Source organism: Oncorhynchus keta, chromosome 14, assembly GCF_023373465.1.
Source record: "Oncorhynchus keta strain PuntledgeMale-10-30-2019 chromosome 14, Oket_V2, whole genome shotgun sequence".
Lineage (NCBI taxonomy): Eukaryota > Metazoa > Chordata > Actinopteri > Salmoniformes > Salmonidae > Oncorhynchus > Oncorhynchus keta.
Window position 1 is genome coordinate 1,602,717 of NC_068434.1, and position 17,761 is coordinate 1,620,477.

Sequence of the window (17,761 nt, forward strand, 5' to 3'; positions counted from 1 at the left end):
TGGTCTGTCATATTATAATAGAGACAGTAGATCTAGCTGGTCTGTCATAATATAATAGAGACAGTAGATATAGCTGGTCTGTCAAATCAAATCAAATCAAATCAAATTTATTTATATAGCCCTTCGTACATCAGCTGATATCTCAAAGTGCTGTACAGAAACCCAGCCTAAAACCCCAAACAGCAAACAATGCAGGTGTAAAAGCACAGTGGCTAGGAAAAACTCCTAGAAAGGCCAAAATAGGAAGAAACCTAGAGAGGAACCGGGCTATGTGGGGTGGCCAGTCCTCTTCTGGCTGTGCCTGGTAGAGATTATAACAGAACATGACCAAGATGTTCAAATGTTCATAAATGACCAGCATGGTCGAATAATAATAAGGCAGAACAGTTGAAACTGGAGCAGCAGCACAGTCAGGTGGACTGGGGACAGCAAGAGCCTTCATGTCAGGTAGTCCTGGGGCACGGTCCTAGGGCTCAGGTCAGTTGAAACTGGAGCAGGAGCATGGCCAGGTGGACTGGGGACAGCAAGGAGTCCTCATGTCAGGTAGTCCTGGGACATGGTCCTAGGGCTCAGGTCCTCCGAGAGAGAGAAAGAAAGAGAGAAGGAGAGAATTAGAGAACGCACACTTAGATTCAACAGGACACCGAATAGGACAGGAGAAGTACTCCAGATATAACAAACTGACCCTAGCCCCTGACACATAAACTACTGCAGCATAAATACTGGAGGCTGAGACAGGAGGGGTCAGGAGACACTGTGGCCCCATCCGAGGACACCCCGGACAGGGCCAAACAGGAAGGATATAACCCCACCCACTTTGCCAAAGCACAGGCCCCACACCACTAGAGGGATATCTTCAACCACCAACTATACCATCCTGAGACAAGGCCGATCTAGCCCACAAAGATCTCCGCCAATACAACCCAGAGGGGCAACAGTAGACAGGCCGACCACAACAGTGAATCAACCCTCCCAGGTGACGTCATAATATAATAGGGACGGCACGAGAGAGCCCCAGCAAGCCAGTGACTCAGCCCCTGTCGTAACAGGGTTAGAGGCAGAGAATCCCAGTGGAAAGAGGGGAACTGGCCAGGCAGAGACAGCAAGGGCGGTTCGTTGCTCCAGAGCCTTTCCGTTCACCTTCCCACTCCTGGACCAGACTACACTCAATCATATGACCCACTGAAGAGATGAGTCTTCAGTAAAGACTTAAAGGTTGAGACCTAGTTTGCGTCTCTGACATGGGTAGGCAGACCGTTCCATAAAAATGGAGCTCTATAGGAGAAAGCCCTGCTCCAGCTGTTTGCTTAGAAATTCTAGGGACAATTAGGAGGCCTGCGTCTTGTGACCGTAGCGTACGTGTAGGTATGTACTGTCACCAAATCAGAGAGGTAGGTAGGAGCAAGCCCATGTAATGCTTTGTAGGTTAGCAGTAAAACCTTGAAATCAGCCCTTGCTTTGACAGGAAGCCAGTGTACTAGAGAGGCTAGCACTGGAGTAATATGATCAAATTTTTTGGTTCTAGTCAGGATTCTAGCAGCCGTATTTAGCACTAACTGAAGTTTATTTAGTGCTTTATCCGGGTAGCCGGAAAATAGAGCATTGCAGTAGTCTGTCATAATATAATAGAGACAGTAGATCTAGCTGGTCTATCATAATATAATAGAGACAGTAGATTTAGCTGGTCTGTCATAATATAATAGAGACAGTAGATCTAGCTGGTCTGTCATAATATAATAGAGAGAGTAGATCTATCTGGTCTGTCATAATATAATAGAGACAGTAGATCTAGCTGGTCTGTCGTAATATAATAGAGACAGTAGATATAGCTGGTCTGTCATAATATAATAGAGACAGTAGATTTAGCTGGTCTGTCATAATATAATAGAGACAGTAGATCTATCTGGTCTGTCATAATATAATAGAGACAGTAGATCTATCTGGTCTGTCATAATATAATAGAGACAGTAGATATAGCTGGTCTGTCATAATATAATAGAGACAGTAGATATAGCTGGTCTGTCATAATATAATAGAGACAGTAGATTTAGCTGGTCTGTCATAATATAATAGAGACATAGAGACAGTAGATCTAGCTTGTCCGTCATTATATAATAGAGACAGTACATCTAGCTGGTCTGTCATAATATAATAGAGACAGTAGATCTAGCTGGTCTGACATAATATAATAGAGACAGTAGATCCAGCTCTGTCATCATATAATTGAGACAGTAGATCTAGCTTGTCTGTCATAATATAATAGAGACAGTATATCTAGCTGGTCTGTCATAATATGATAGAGACAGTAGATCAAGCTGGTCTGACATAATATAATAGAGACAGTAGATCTAGCTGGTCTGTCATAATATAATAGAGACAGTAGATCTAGCTGGTCTGTCATAATATAATAGAGACAGTAGATCTATCTGGTCTGTCATAATATAAAAGAGACAGTAGATCTAGCTGGTCTGTCATAATATAATAGAGACAGTAGATCTAGCTGGTCTGTCATATTATAATAGAGAGAGTAGATATAGCTTTTCTGTCATATTATAATAGAGACAGTAGATCTAGCTGGTCTGTCATAATATAATAGAGACAGTAGATCTAGCTGGTCCGTCATAATATAATAGAGACAGTACATCTAGCTGGTCTGTCATAATATAATAGAGACAGTAGATCTAGCTGGTCTGACATAATATAATAGAGACAGTAGATCCAGCTCTGTCATCATATAATTGAGACAGTAGATCTAGCTTGTCTGTCATAATATAATAGAGACAGTAGATCTAGCTGGTCTGTCATAATATAATAGAGACAGTAGATCTAGCTGGTCTGTCATAATATAATAGAGACAGTAGATCTAGCTGGTCTGTCATAATATAATAGAGACAGTAGATCTAGCTGGTCTGTCATAATATAATAGAGACAGTAGATCTAGCTGGTCTGTCATAATATAATAGAGACAGTAGATCTAGCTGGTCTGTCATAATATAATAGAGACAGTAGATCTAGCTGGTCTGTCAGAATATACTACAGAGAGTAGATCTAGCTGGTCTGTCATAATATAATAGAGATAGTAGATATAGCTGGTCTGTCACAATATAATAGAGACAGTTGATCTAAAGCTGGTCTGTCATAATATAATAGAGACAGTAGATCTTGCTGGTCTGTCATAATATAAAAACTCCCTAGATCTAGCTGGTCATAATATAATAGAGACAGTAGATATAGCTGGTCTGTCATAATATAATAGAGACAGTAGATCTAGCTGGTCTGTCATAATATAATAGAGACAGTAGATCTAGCTGGTCTGTCATAATATAATAGAGACAGTAGATCTAGCTGGTCTGAACATAATATAATAGAGACAGTAGATCTAGCTGGTCTGTCATAATATAATAGCTGATCTAGCTGGTCTGTCATAATATCAGACAGTAGATCTATCTGTCATAATATAATAGAGACAGTAGATCTAGCTGGTCTGTCATATTATAATAGAGACAGTAGATCATGGTCTGGTCTGTCAGAATAGTAATGGGACAGTGGTCTAGCTGGTCATAATATAATAGAGACAGTAGATCTAGCTGGTCTGTCATAATATAATAGAGACAGTAGATCAGCTGGTCTCCATAATATAATAGAGACAGTAGATCTAGCTGGTCTGTCATAATATAATAGAGATAGTAGATCTAGCTGGTCTGTCATAATATAATAGAGACAGTAGATCTAGCTGTCTGTCATAATATAATAGAGACCCATCCGCTGGTCTGTCATAATATAATAGAGACAGTAGATATAGCTGGTCTGTCATAATATAATAGAGACACCAGATAGTCTGTCATAATATAATAGAGACTGGATCTAGCTGGTCTGTCATAATATAATAGAGACAGTAGATCTAGCTGGTCTGTCATAATATAATAGAGTGAGTAGATCTAATAGAGGTCTGATCACCCATAATATAATAGAGACAGTAGATCTAGCTGGTCTGTCAATAGGGTAGAGACAGTAGATCCCAGCTGGTCTGTCAAATATAATAGAGACAGTAGATCTAGCTGGTCTGTCATAATATAATAGAGACAGTAGATCTAGCTGGTCTGTCATAATATAATAGAGACAGTAGATCTAGCTGGTCTGTCATAATATAATAGAGACAGTAGATCTAGCTGGTCTGTCATAATATAATAGAGACAGTAGATAATAGAGACAGCTGGTCTGATCTAGCTGGTCTGTCATAATATAATAGAGACAGTAGATCTAGCTGGTCTGTCATAATATAATAGAGACAGTAGATCTATCATAATAATAGAGACAGTAGATCTAGCTGGTCTGTCATAATATAATAGAGACAGTAGATCTAGCTGGTCTGTCATAATATAATAGAGACAGTATGATCAAATTTTTGGTCTGTCATAATATAATAGAGACAGTAGATTAGCTGGTCTAGCTGGTCTGTCATAATAACTAGAGACAGTAGATCTAGCTGGTCTGTCATATATAATAGAGACAGTAGATCTAGCTGGTCTGTCATAATATAATAGAGACAGTAGATCTAGCTGGTCTGTCATAATATAATAGAGACAGTAGATCTAGCTGGTCTGTCATAATATAATAGAGACAGTAGATCTAGCTGGTCTGTCATAATATAATAGAGACAGTAGATCTATCTGGTCTGTCATAATATAATAGAGACAGTAGATCTAGCTGGTCTGTCATAATATAATAGAGACAGTAGATCTAGCTGGTCTGTCATAATATAATAGAGACAGTAGATCTAGCTGGTCTGTCATAATATAATAGAGACAGTAGATCTAGCTGGTCTGTCATAATATAATAGAGACAGTAGATCTAGCTGGTCTGTCATAATATAATAGAGACAGTAGATCTAGCTGGTCTGTCATAATATAATAGAGACAGTAGATATAGCTGGTCTGTCATAATATAATAGAGACAGTAGATCTAGCTGGTCTGTCATAATATAATAGAGACAGTAGATCTAGCTGGTCTGTCATAATATAATAGAGACAGTAGATCTAGCTGGTCTGTCATAATATAATAGAGACAGTAGATCTAGCTGGTCTGTCATAATATAATAGAGACAGTAGATCTAGCTGGTCTGTCATAATATAATAGAGACAGTAGATCTAGCTGGTCTGTCATAATATAATAGAGACAGTAGATCTAGCTGGTCTGTCATAATATAATAGAGACAGTAGATCTAGCTGGTCTGTCATAATATAATAGAGACAGTAGATCTAGCTGGTCTGTCATAATATAATAGAGACAGTAGATCTAGCTGGTCTGTCATAATATAATAGAGACAGTAGATCTATCTGGTCTGTCATAATATAATAGAGACAGTAGATCTAGCTGGTCTGTCATAATATAATAGAGACAGTAGATCTAGCTGGTCTGTCATAATATAATAGAGACAGTAGATCTAGCTGGTCTGTCATAATATAATAGAGACAGTAGATCTAGCTGGTCTGTCATAATATAATAGAGACAGTAGATCTAGCTGGTCTGTCATAATATAATAGAGACAGTAGATCTAGCTGGTCTGTCATAATATAATAGAGACAGTAGATCTAGCTGGTCTGTCATAATATAATAGAGACAGTAGATCCAGCTGGTCTGTCATCAATATAATAGAGACAGTAGATCTAGCTGGTCTGTCATAATATAATAGAGACAGTAGATTTAGCTGGTCTGTCATAATATAATAGAGACAGTAGATCTAGCTGGTCTGTCATAATATAATAGAGACAGTAGATCTAGCTGGTCTGTCATAATATAATAGAGACAGTAGATCTAGCTGGTCTGTCATAATATAATAGAGACAGTAGATATAGCTGGTCTGTCATAATATAATAGAGACAGTAGATCTACCTGGTCCGTCATAATATAATAGAGAGAGTAGATATAGCTGGTCTGTCATATTATAATAGAGACAGTAGATCTATCTGGTCTGTCATAATATAATAGAGACAGTAGATCTAGCTGGTCTGTCATAATATAATAGAGAATCAAGTAGATCTAGCTGGTCTGTCATCAGCTATATCTAAAGAGACAGAAGATCCAGCCTGTCAACCCCAATACAGACAGTAGATCTAGCTGGTCTGTCAAATATAATAGAGACAGTAGATCTAGCTGGTCTGTCATAATATAATAGAGACAGTAGATCTAGCTGGTCTGTCATAATATAATAGAGACAGTAGATCTAGCTGGTCTGTCATAATATAATAGAGACAGTAGAGATTATAATAGAGACATGACCAAGATGTTCATAATATAATAGAGACAGTAGACCTAGCTGGTCTGTCATAATATAATAGAGACAGTAGATCTAGCTGGTCTGTCATAATATAATAGAGACAGTAGATCTAGCCTTCTGTCAGGTAGTCTGGTCTAGTCATCATAATATAATAGAGACAGTAGATCTAGCTGGTCTGGACTGGGGACAGCAATAAGCTGGTCTGTCATCCTCATGTCAGGTAGTCCTGGGACAGTAGATCTAGCTGGTCTGTCATAATATAATAGAGACAGTAGATAGCTGGTCTGTCATAATATAATAGAGAGGTCTGTATAATAGAGAACTAGCTGGTCTGTCATAATATAATAGAGACAGTAGATCTAGCTGGTCTGTCATAATATAATAGAGACAGTAAATCTAGCTGGTCTGTCATAATATAATAGAGACAGTAGGGGTCTCAGGAGACAGTGATGCTGGTCTGTCATAATATAATAGAGACAGTAGATATAACCCCACCTGTCATAATATAATAGAGACAGTAGATCTAGCTGGTCTGTCATAATATAATAGAGACAGTAGATCTATAGCTGGTCTGTCATAATATAATAGAGACAGTAGATCTAGCTGGTCTGTCATAATATAATAGAGACAGTAGATAAGCTGGTCTGTCATAATATAATAGAGACAGTAGAGCCCTGTCAGCAAGCCAGTGAGTTTAGCTGGTCTGTCATAATATAATAGAGACAGTAGATATAGCTGGTCTGTCATAATATAATAGAGACAGTAGATCTAGCTGGTCTGTCATAATATAATAGAGACAGTAGATCATAGCTGGTCTGTCACTGATAATAGAGACAGTCTTCAGTAAAGACTGTATAATATAATAGAGACAGTAGATCTAGCTGGTCTGTCATAATATAAATAGAGACAGTAGAGGTCTGTCATAGTAGATGCTAGCTGGTCTGTCATAATATAATAGAGACAGTAGATTAGGAGGCTGGTCTGTCATAATATAATAGAGACAGTAGATCTAGCTGGTCTGTCATAATATAATAGAGACAGTAGATAGGAGCTGGTCTGTAATAATTATAGTAGAGACAGTAGATCTAGCTGGTCTGTCATAATATAATAGAGACAGTAGATCAGCTGGTCTGTCATATATGATAGAACAGTAGATTAGCTGGTTCTAGTCAGATTCTAGCAGGTCTGTAGCATAATATAATAGAGATTTAGTAGCTTTAGCTGGTCTGTCATAATATAATAGAGACAGTAGATAGTCTGTCATAATATAATAGAGACAGTAGATCTAGCTGGTCTATCATAATATAATAGAGACAGTAGATTTAGCTGGTCTGTCATAATATAATAGAGACAGTAGATCTAGCTGGTCTGTCATAATATAATAGAGACAGTAGATCTATCTGGTCTGTCATAATATAATAGAGACAGTAGATCTAGCTGGTCTGTCATAATATAATAGAGACAGTAGATATAGCTGGTCTGTCATAATATAATAGAGACAGTAGATTTAGCTGGTCTGTCATAATATAATAGAGACAGTAGATCTAGCTGGTCTGTCATAATATAATAGAGACAGTAGATCTAGCTGGTCTGTCATAATATAATAGAGACAGTAGATATAGCTGGTCTGTCATAATATAATAGAGACAGTAGATATAGCTGGTCTGTCATAATATAATAGAGACAGTAGATTTAGCTGGTCTGTCATAATATAATAGAGACATAGAGACAGTAGATCTAGCTTGTCCGTCATAATATAATAGAGACAGTAAATCTAGCTGGTCTGTCATAATATAATAGAGACAGTAGATCTAGCTGGTCTGTCATAATATAATAGAGACAGTAGATCTAGCTGGTCTGTCATAATATAATAGAGACAGTAGATCTAGCTGGTCTGTCATAATATAATAGAGACAGTAGATCTAGCTGGTCTGTCATAATATAATAGAGACAGTAGATCTAGCTGGTCTGACATAATATAATAGAGACAGTAGATCTAACTGGTCTGTCATAATATAATAGAGACAGTAGATCTAGCTGGTCTGTCATAATATAATAGAGACAGTAGATCTATCTGGTCTGTCATAATATAATAGAGACAGTAGATCTAGCTGGTCTGTCATAATATAATAGAGACAGTAGATCTAGCTGGTCTGTCATAATATAATAGAGACAGTAGATATAGCTGGTCTGTCATAATATAATAGAGACAGTAGATCTAGCTGGTCTGTCATAATATAATAGAGACAGTAGATCTAGCTGGTCTGTCATAATATAATAGAGACAGTAGATCTAGCTGGTCTGTCATAATATAATAGAGACAGTAGATCTAGCTGGTCTGTCATAATATAATAGAGACAGTAGATCTAGCTCTGGTCTGTCATAATATAATAGAGACAGTAGATTTAGCTGGTCTGTCATAATATAATAGAGACAGTAGATCTATCTGGTCTGTCATAATATAATAGAGACAGTAGATCTAGCTGGTCTGTCATAATATAATAGAGACAGTAGATCTAGCTGGTCTGTCATATTATAATAGAGACAGTAGATATAGCTGGTCTGTCATAATATAATAGAGACAGTAGATCTAGCTGGTCTGTCATAATATAATAGAGACAGTAGATCTAGCTGGTCTGTCATAATATAATAGAGACAGTAGATCTATCTGGTCTGTCATAATATAATAGAGACAGTAGATCTAGCTGGTCTGTCATAATATAATAGAGACAGTAGATATAGCTGGTCTGTCATAATATAATAGAGACAGTAGATATAGCTGGTCTGTCATAATATAATAGAGACAGTAGATCTAGCTGGTCTGTCATAATATAATAGAGACATAGAGACAGTAGATCTAGCTGGTCTGTCATAATATAATAGAGACAGTAGATCTAGCTGGTCTGTCATAATATAATAGAGACAGTAGATCTAGCTGGTCTATCATAATATAATAGAGACAGTAGATTCAGCTGGTCTGTCATAATATAATAGAGACAGTAGATATATCTGGTCTATCATAATATAATAGAGACAGTAGATCTTGCTGGTCTGTCAGAATATACTACAGACAGTAGATATAGCTGGTCTGTCATAATATAATAGAGACAGTAGATCTAGCTGGTCTGTCATAATATAATAGAGACAGTAGATCTAGCTGGTCTGTCATAATATAATAGAGACAGTAGATCTAGCTGGTCTGTCATAATATAATAGAGACAGTAGATCTAGCTGGTCTGTCATAATATAATAGAGACAGTAGATCTAGCTGGTCTGTCATAATATAATAGAGACAGTAGATCTAGCTGGTCTGTCATAATATAATAGAGACAGTAGATCTAGCTGGTCTGTCATAATATAATAGAGACAGTAGATCTATCTGGTCTGTCATAATATAATAGAGACAGTAGATCTAGCTGGTCTGTCATAATATAATAGAGACAGTAGATCTAGCTGGTCTGTCATAATATAATAGAGACAGTAGATCTAGCTGGTCTGTCATAATATAATAGAGACAGTAGATCTAGCTGGTCTGTCATAATATAATAGAGACAGTAGATATAGCTGGTCTGTCATAATATAATAGAGACAGTAGATCTAGCTGGTCTGTCATAATATAATAGAGACAGTAGATTTAGCTGGTCTGTCATAATATAATAGAGACAGTAGATCTAGCTGGTCTGTCATAATATAATAGAGACAGTAGATCTATCTGGTCTGTCATAATATAATAGAGACAGTAGATCTAGCTGGTCTGTCATAATATAATAGAGACAGTAGATATAGCTGGTCTGTCATAATATAATAGAGACAGTAGATCTAGCTGGTCTGTCATAATATAATAGAGACAGTAGATATAGCTGGTCTGTCATAATATAATAGAGACAGTAGATCTAGCTGGTCTGTCATAATATAATAGAGACAGTAGATATAGCTGGTCTGTCATAATATAATAGAGACAGTAGATCTAGCTGGTCTGTCATAATATAATAGAGACAGTAGATTTAGCTGGTCTGTCATAATATAATAGAGACAGTAGATCTAGCTGGTCTGTCATAATATAATAGAGACAGTAGATCTAGCTGGTCTGTCATAATATAATAGAGACAGTAGATCTAGCTGGTCTGTCATAATATAATAGAGACAGTAGATCTAGCTGGTCTGTCATAATATAATAGAGACAGTAGATTTAGCTGGTCTGTCATAATATAATAGAGACAGTAGATCTATCTGGTCTGTCATAATATAATAGAGACAGTAGATCTAGCTGGTCTGTCATAATATAATAGAGACAGTAGATATAGCTGGTCTGTCATAATATAATAGAGACAGTAGATATAGCTGGTCTGTCATAATATAATAGAGACAGTAGATTAGCTGGTCTGTCATAATATAATAGAGACAGTAGATTTAGCTGGTCTGTCATAATATAATAGAGACAGTAGATCTAGCTGGTCTGTCATAATATAATAGAGACAGTAGATCTAGCTGGTCTGACATAATATAATAGAGACAGTAGATCCAGCTCTGTCATCATATAATTGAGACAGTAGATCTAGCTTGTCTGTCATAATATAATAGAGACAGTATATCTAGCTGGTCTGTCATAATATGATAGAGACAGTAGATCAAGCTGGTCTGACATAATATAATAGAGACAGTAGATCTAGCTGGTCTGTCATAATATAATAGAGACAGTAGATCTAGCTGGTCTGTCATAATATAATAGAGACAGTAGATCTAGCTGGTCTGTCATAATATAATAGAGACAGTAGATCTAGCTGGTCTGTCATAATATAATAGAGACAGTAGATCTAGCTGGTCTGTCATAATATAATAGAGACAGTAGATATAGCTGGTCTGTCATAATATAATAGAGACAGTAGATCTAGCTGGTCTGTCATAATATAATAGAGACAGTAGATCTAGCTGGTCTGTCATAATATAATAGAGACAGTAGATCTAGCTGGTCTGTCATAATATAATAGAGACAGTAGATCTAGCTGGTCTGTCATAATATAATAGAGACAGTAGATCTAGCTGGTCTGTCATAATATAATAGAGACAGTAGATCTAGCTGGTCTGTCATAATATAATAGAGACAGTAGATCTAGCTGGTCTGTCATAATATAATAGAGACAGTAGATCTAGCTGGTCTGTCATAATATAATAGAGACAGTAGATCTAGCTGGTCTGTCATAATATAATAGAGACAGTAGATCTAGCTGGTCTGTCATAATATAATAGAGACAGTAGATCTAGCTGGTCTGTCATAATATAATAGAGACAGTAGATCTAGCTGGTCTGTCATAATATAATAGAGACAGTAGATCTAGCTGGTCTGTCATAATATAATAGAGACAGTAGATCTAGCTGGTCTGTCATAATATAATAGAGACAGTAGATCTAGCTGGTCTGTCATAATATAATAGAGACAGTAGATCTAGCTGGTCTGTCATAATATAATAGAGACAGTAGATCTAGCTGGTCTGTCATAATATAATAGAGACAGTAGATTTAGCTGGTCTGTCATAATATAATAGAGACAGTAGATCTAGCTGGTCTGTCATAATATAATAGAGACAGTAGATCTAGCTGGTCTGTCATAATATAATAGAGACAGTAGATCTAGCTGGTCTGTCATAATATAATAGAGACAGTAGATCTAGCTGGTCTGTCATAATATAATAGAGACAGTAGATATAGCTGGTCTGTCATAATATAATAGAGACAGTAGATCTAGCTGGTCTGTCATAATATAATAGAGACAGTAGATCTAGCTGGTCTGTCATAATATAATAGAGACAGTAGATCTAGCTGGTCTGTCATAATATAATAGAGACAGTAGATCTATCTGGTCTGTCATAATATAATAGAGACAGTAGATCTAGCTGGTCTGTCATAATATAATAGAGACAGTAGATCTAGCTGGTCTGTCATAATATAATAGAGACAGTAGATCTAGCTGGTCTGTCATAATATAATAGAGACAGTAGATCTAGCTGGTCTGTCATAATATAATAGAGACAGTAGATTTAGCTGGTCTGTCATAATATAATAGAGACAGTAGATCTAGCTGGTCTGTCATAATATAATAGAGACAGTAGATCTAGCTGGTCTGTCATAATATAATAGAGACAGTAGATCTAGCTGGTCTGTCATAATATAATAGAGACAGTAGATATAGCTGGTCTGTCATAATATAATAGAGACAGTAGATCTAGCTGGTCTGTCATAATATAATAGAGACAGTAGATCTAGCTGGTCTGTCATAATATAATAGAGACAGTAGATCTAGCTGGTCTGTCATAATATAATAGAGACAGTAGATCTATCTGGTCTGTCATAATATAATAGAGAGAGCAGATATAGCTGGTCTGTCATAATATAATAGAGACAGTAGATTTAGCTGGTCTGTCATAATATAATAGAGACATAGAGACAGTAGATCTAGCTCATCCGTCATAATATAATAGAGACAGTAGATATAGCTGGTCTGTCATAATATAATAGAGACAGTAGATCTAGCTGGTCTGTCATAATATAATAGAGACAGTAGATCTAGCTGGTCTGTCATAATATAATAGAGACAGTAGATCTAGCTGGTCTGTCATAATATAATAGAGACAGTAGATCTAGCTGGTCTGTCATAATATAATAGAGACAGTAGATCTAGCTGGTCTGTCATAATATAATAGAGACAGTAGATCTAGCTGGTCTGTCATAATATAATAGAGACAGTAGATAATATAATAGAGACATAGAGACAGTAGATCTAGCTGGTCTGTCATAATATAATAGAGACAGTAGATCTAGCTGGTCTGTCATAATATAATAGAGACAGTAGATCTAGCTGGTCTGTCATAATATGAGGCAGTAGATCTAGCTGGTCTGTCATAATATAATTGAGACAGCAGATCTAGCTGGTCTGTCATATTATAATAGAGACAGTAGATATAGCTTGTATGTCATATTATAATAGAGAGAGTAGATCTAGCTGGTCTGTCATAATACAATAGAGACAGTGGATCTAGCTTGTCTGTCATAATATAATAGAGACAGTAGATCTAGCTAGTCTGTCATAATATAATAGAGACAGTAGATCTAGCTGGTCTGTCATAATATAATAGAGACAGTAGATATAGCTGGTCTGTCATAATATAATAGAGACAGTAGATCTTAGCTGGTCTGTCATAATATAATAGAGACAGTAGATCTAGCTGGTCTGTCATAATATAATAGAGACAGTAGATCTAGCTGGTCTGTCATAATATAATAGAGACAGTAGATCTAGCTGGTCTGTCATAATATAATAGAGACAGTAGATCTAGCTGGTCTGTCATAATATAATAGAGACAGTAGATCTAGCTGGTCTGTCATAATATAATAGAGACAGTAGATCTAGCTGGTCTGTCATAATATAATAGAGACAGTAGATCTAGCTGGTCTGTCATAATATAATAGAGACAGTAGATCTAGCTGGTCTGTCATAATATAATAGAGACAGTAGATCTAGCTGGTCTGTCATAATATAATAGAGACAGTAGATCTAGCTGGTCTGTCATAATATAATAGAGACAGTAGATCTAGCTGGTCTGTCATAATATAATAGAGACAGTAGATCTAGCTGGTCTGTCATAATATAATAGAGACAGTAGATCTAGCTGGTCTGTCATAATATAATAGTGACAGTAGATCTAGCTGGTCTGTCATATTATAATAGAGACAGTAGATCTAGCTGGTCTGTTATATTATAATAGAGACAGTATATCTAGCTGGTCTGCCATAATGTAATTGAGACAGTAGATCTAGGTGGTCTGTCATAATATAATAGAGACATATAATAGAGACTGTAGATCTAGCTGGTCTGTCATGATATAATAGAGACAGTAGATCTAGCTGGTCTGTCATGATATAATAGAGACAGAAGATCGAGCTGGTCTGTCATATTATAATAGAGACAGTAGATATAATAATATAATAGAGACAGTAGATCTAGCTGGTCTGTCATAATATAATAGAGACAGTAGATCTAGCTGGTCTGTCATAATATAATAGAGACAGTAGATCTAGCTGGTCCTTCATAATATAATAGAGACAGTAGATATAGCTGGTCTGTCATAATATAATAGAGAAAGTAGATATAGCTGGTCTATCATAATATAATAGAGACTTAGAGACAGTAGATCTAGCTCATCCGTCATAACATACTAGAGACAGTAGATCTAGCTGGTCTGACATAATATAATAGACACAGTAGATATAGCTGGTCTGTCATAATATAATAGAGACAGTAGATCTAGCTGGTCTGTCATAATATAATAGAGACAGTAGATCTAGCTGGTCTGTCATAATATAATAGAGACAGTAGATCTAGCTGGTCTGTCATAATATAATAGAGACAGTAGATCTAGCTGGTCTGTCATAATATAATAGAGACAGTAGATCTAGCTGGTCTGTCATAATATAATAGAGACAGTAGATCTAGCTGGTCTGTCATAATATAATAGAGACAGTAGATCTAGCTGGTCTGTCATAATATAATAGAGACAGTAGATCTAGCTGGTCTGTCATAATATAATAGAGACAGTAGATCTAGCTGGTCTGTCATAATATAATAGAGACAGTAGATCTAGCTGGTCTGTCATAATATAATAGAGACAGTAGATCTAGCTGGTCTGTCATAATATAATAGAGACAGTAGATCTAGCTGGTCTGTCATAATATAATAGAGACAGTAGATCTAGCTGGTCTGTCATAATATAATAGAGACAGTAGATCTAGCTGGTCTGTCATAATATAATAGAGACAGAGACAGTAGATCTAGCTGGTCTGTCATAATATAATAGAGACAGTAGATCTAGCTGGTCTGTCATAATATAATAGAGACAGTAGATCTAGCTGGTCTGTCATAATATAATAGAGACAGTAGATCTAGCTGGTCTGTCATAATATAATAGAGACAGTAGATCTAGCTGGTCTGTCATAATATAATAGAGACAGTAGATCTAGCTGGTCTGTCATAATATAATAGAGACAGTAGATCTAGCTGGTCTGTCATAATATAATAGAGACAGTAGATCTAGCTGGTCTGTCATAATATAATAGAGACAGTAGATATATCTGGTCTGTCATAATATAATAGAGACAGTAGATCTAGCTGGTCTGTCATAATATAATAGAGACAGTAGATATAGCTGGTCTGTCATAATATAATAGAGACAGTAGATCTAGCTGGTCTGTCATAATATAATAGAGACAGTAGATCTAGCTGGTCTGTCATAATATAATAGAGACAGTAGATCTAGCTGGTCTGTCATAATATAATAGAGACAGTAGATCTAGCTGGTCTGTCATATAATATAATAGAGACAGTAGATCTAGCTGGTCTGTCATAATATAATAGAGACAGTAGATCTAGCTGGTCTGTCATAATATAATAGAGACAGTAGATCTAGCTGGTCTGTCATAATATAATAGAGACAGTAGATCTAGCTGGTCTGTCATAATATAATAGAGACAGTAGATCTAGCTGGTCTGTCATAATATAATAGAGACAGTAGATCTAGCTGGTCTGTCATAATATAATAGAGACAGTAGATCTAGCTGGTCTGTCATAATATAATAGAGACAGTAGATCTAGCTGGTCTGTCATAATATAATAGAGACAGTAGATCTAGCTGGTCTGTCATAATATAATAGAGACAGTAGATCTAGCTGGTCTGTCATAATATAATAGAGACAGTAGATCTAGCTGGTCTGTCATAATATAATAGAGACAGTAGATCTAGCTGGTCTGTCATAATATAATAGAGACAGTAGATCTAGCTGGTCTGTCATAATATAATAGAGACAGTAGATTTAGCTGGTCTGTCATAATATAATAGAGACAGTAGATCTAGCTGGTCTGTCATAATATAATAGAGACAGTAGATCTAGCTGGTCTGTCATAATATAATAGAGACAGTAGATCTAGCTGGTCTGTCATAATATAATAGAGACAGTAGATCTAGCTGGTCTGTCATAATATAATAGAGACAGTAGATATAGCTGGTCTGTCATAATATAATAGAGACAGTAGATCTAGCTGGTCTGTCATAATATAATAGAGACAGTAGATCTAGCTGGTCTGTCATAATATAATAGAGACAGTAGATCTAGCTGGTCTGTCATAATATAATAGAGACAGTAGATCTAGCTGGTCTGTCATAATATAATAGAGACAGTAGATCTAGCTGGTCTGTCATAATATAATAGAGACAGTAGATCTAGCTGGTCTGTCATAATATAATAGAGACAGTAGATCTAGCTGGTCTGTCATAATATAATAGAGACAGTAGATCTAGCTGGTCTGTCATAATATAATAGAGACAGTAGATCTAGCTGGTCTGTCATAATATAATAGAGACAGTAGATCTAGCTGGTCTGTCATAATATAATAGAGACAGTAGATCTAGCTGGTCTGTCATAATATAATAGAGACAGTAGATCTAGCTGGTCTGTCATAATATAATAGAGACAGTAGATATAGCTGGTCTGTCATAATATAATAGAGACAGTAGATCTAGCTGGTCTGTCATAATATAATAGAGACAGTAGATCTAGCTGGTCTGTCATAATATAATAGAGACAGTAGATCTAGCTGGTCTGTCATAATATAATAGAGACAGTAGATCTAGCTGGTCTGTCATAATATAATAGAGACAGTAGATCTAGCTGGTCTGTCATAATATAATAGAGACAGTAGATCTAGCTGGTCTGTCATAATATAATAGAGACAGTAGATCTAGCTGGTCTGTCATAATATAATAGAGACAGTAGATCTAGCTGGTCTGTCATAATATAATAGAGACAGTAGATCTAGCTGGTCTGTCATAATATAATAGAGACAGTAGATCTAGCTGGTCTGTCATAATATAATAGAGACAGTAGATCTAGCTGGTCTGTCATAATATAATAGAGACAGTAGATCTAGCTGGTCTGTCATAATATAATAGAGACAGTAGATCTAGCTGGTCTGTCATAATATAATAGAGACAGTAGATCTAGCTGGTCTGTCATAATATAATAGAGACAGTAGATCTAGCTGGTCTGTCATAATATAATAGAGACAGTAGATCTAGCTGGTCTGTCATAATATAATAGAGACAGTAGATCTAGCTGGTCTGTCATAATATAATAGAGACAGTAGATCTAGCTGGTCTGTCATAATATAATAGAGACAGTAGATCTAGCTGGTCTGTCATAATATAATAGAGACAGTAGATCTAGCTGGTCTGTCATAATATAATAGAGACAGTAGATCTAGCTGGTCTGTCATAATATAATAGAGACAGTAGATCTAGCTGGTCTGTCATAATATAATAGAGACAGTAGATCTAGCTGGTCTGTCATAATATAATAGAGACAGTAGATCTAGCTGGTCTGTCATAATATAATAGAGACAGTAGATCTAGCTGGTCTGTCATAATATAATAGAGACAG

At 36.1% G+C, this 17,761-nt stretch overlaps 1 protein-coding gene across 1 annotated transcript in view; it reads right to left on the reverse strand.

Moving 5' to 3' along the window:
- Positions 1-437: 437 nt before the first annotated feature.
- bmp3 (bone morphogenetic protein 3) overlaps positions 438-17,761 on the reverse strand; it is a 135,085-nt gene continuing 117,761 nt past the window's right edge. The window contains exon 3 of the mRNA XM_052460818.1: positions 438-576. Within this exon, the coding sequence (XP_052316778.1) occupies positions 535-576 (42 nt within the window). The 3' untranslated portion in view covers positions 438-534. The remainder of the gene's footprint in view (positions 577-17,761) is intronic.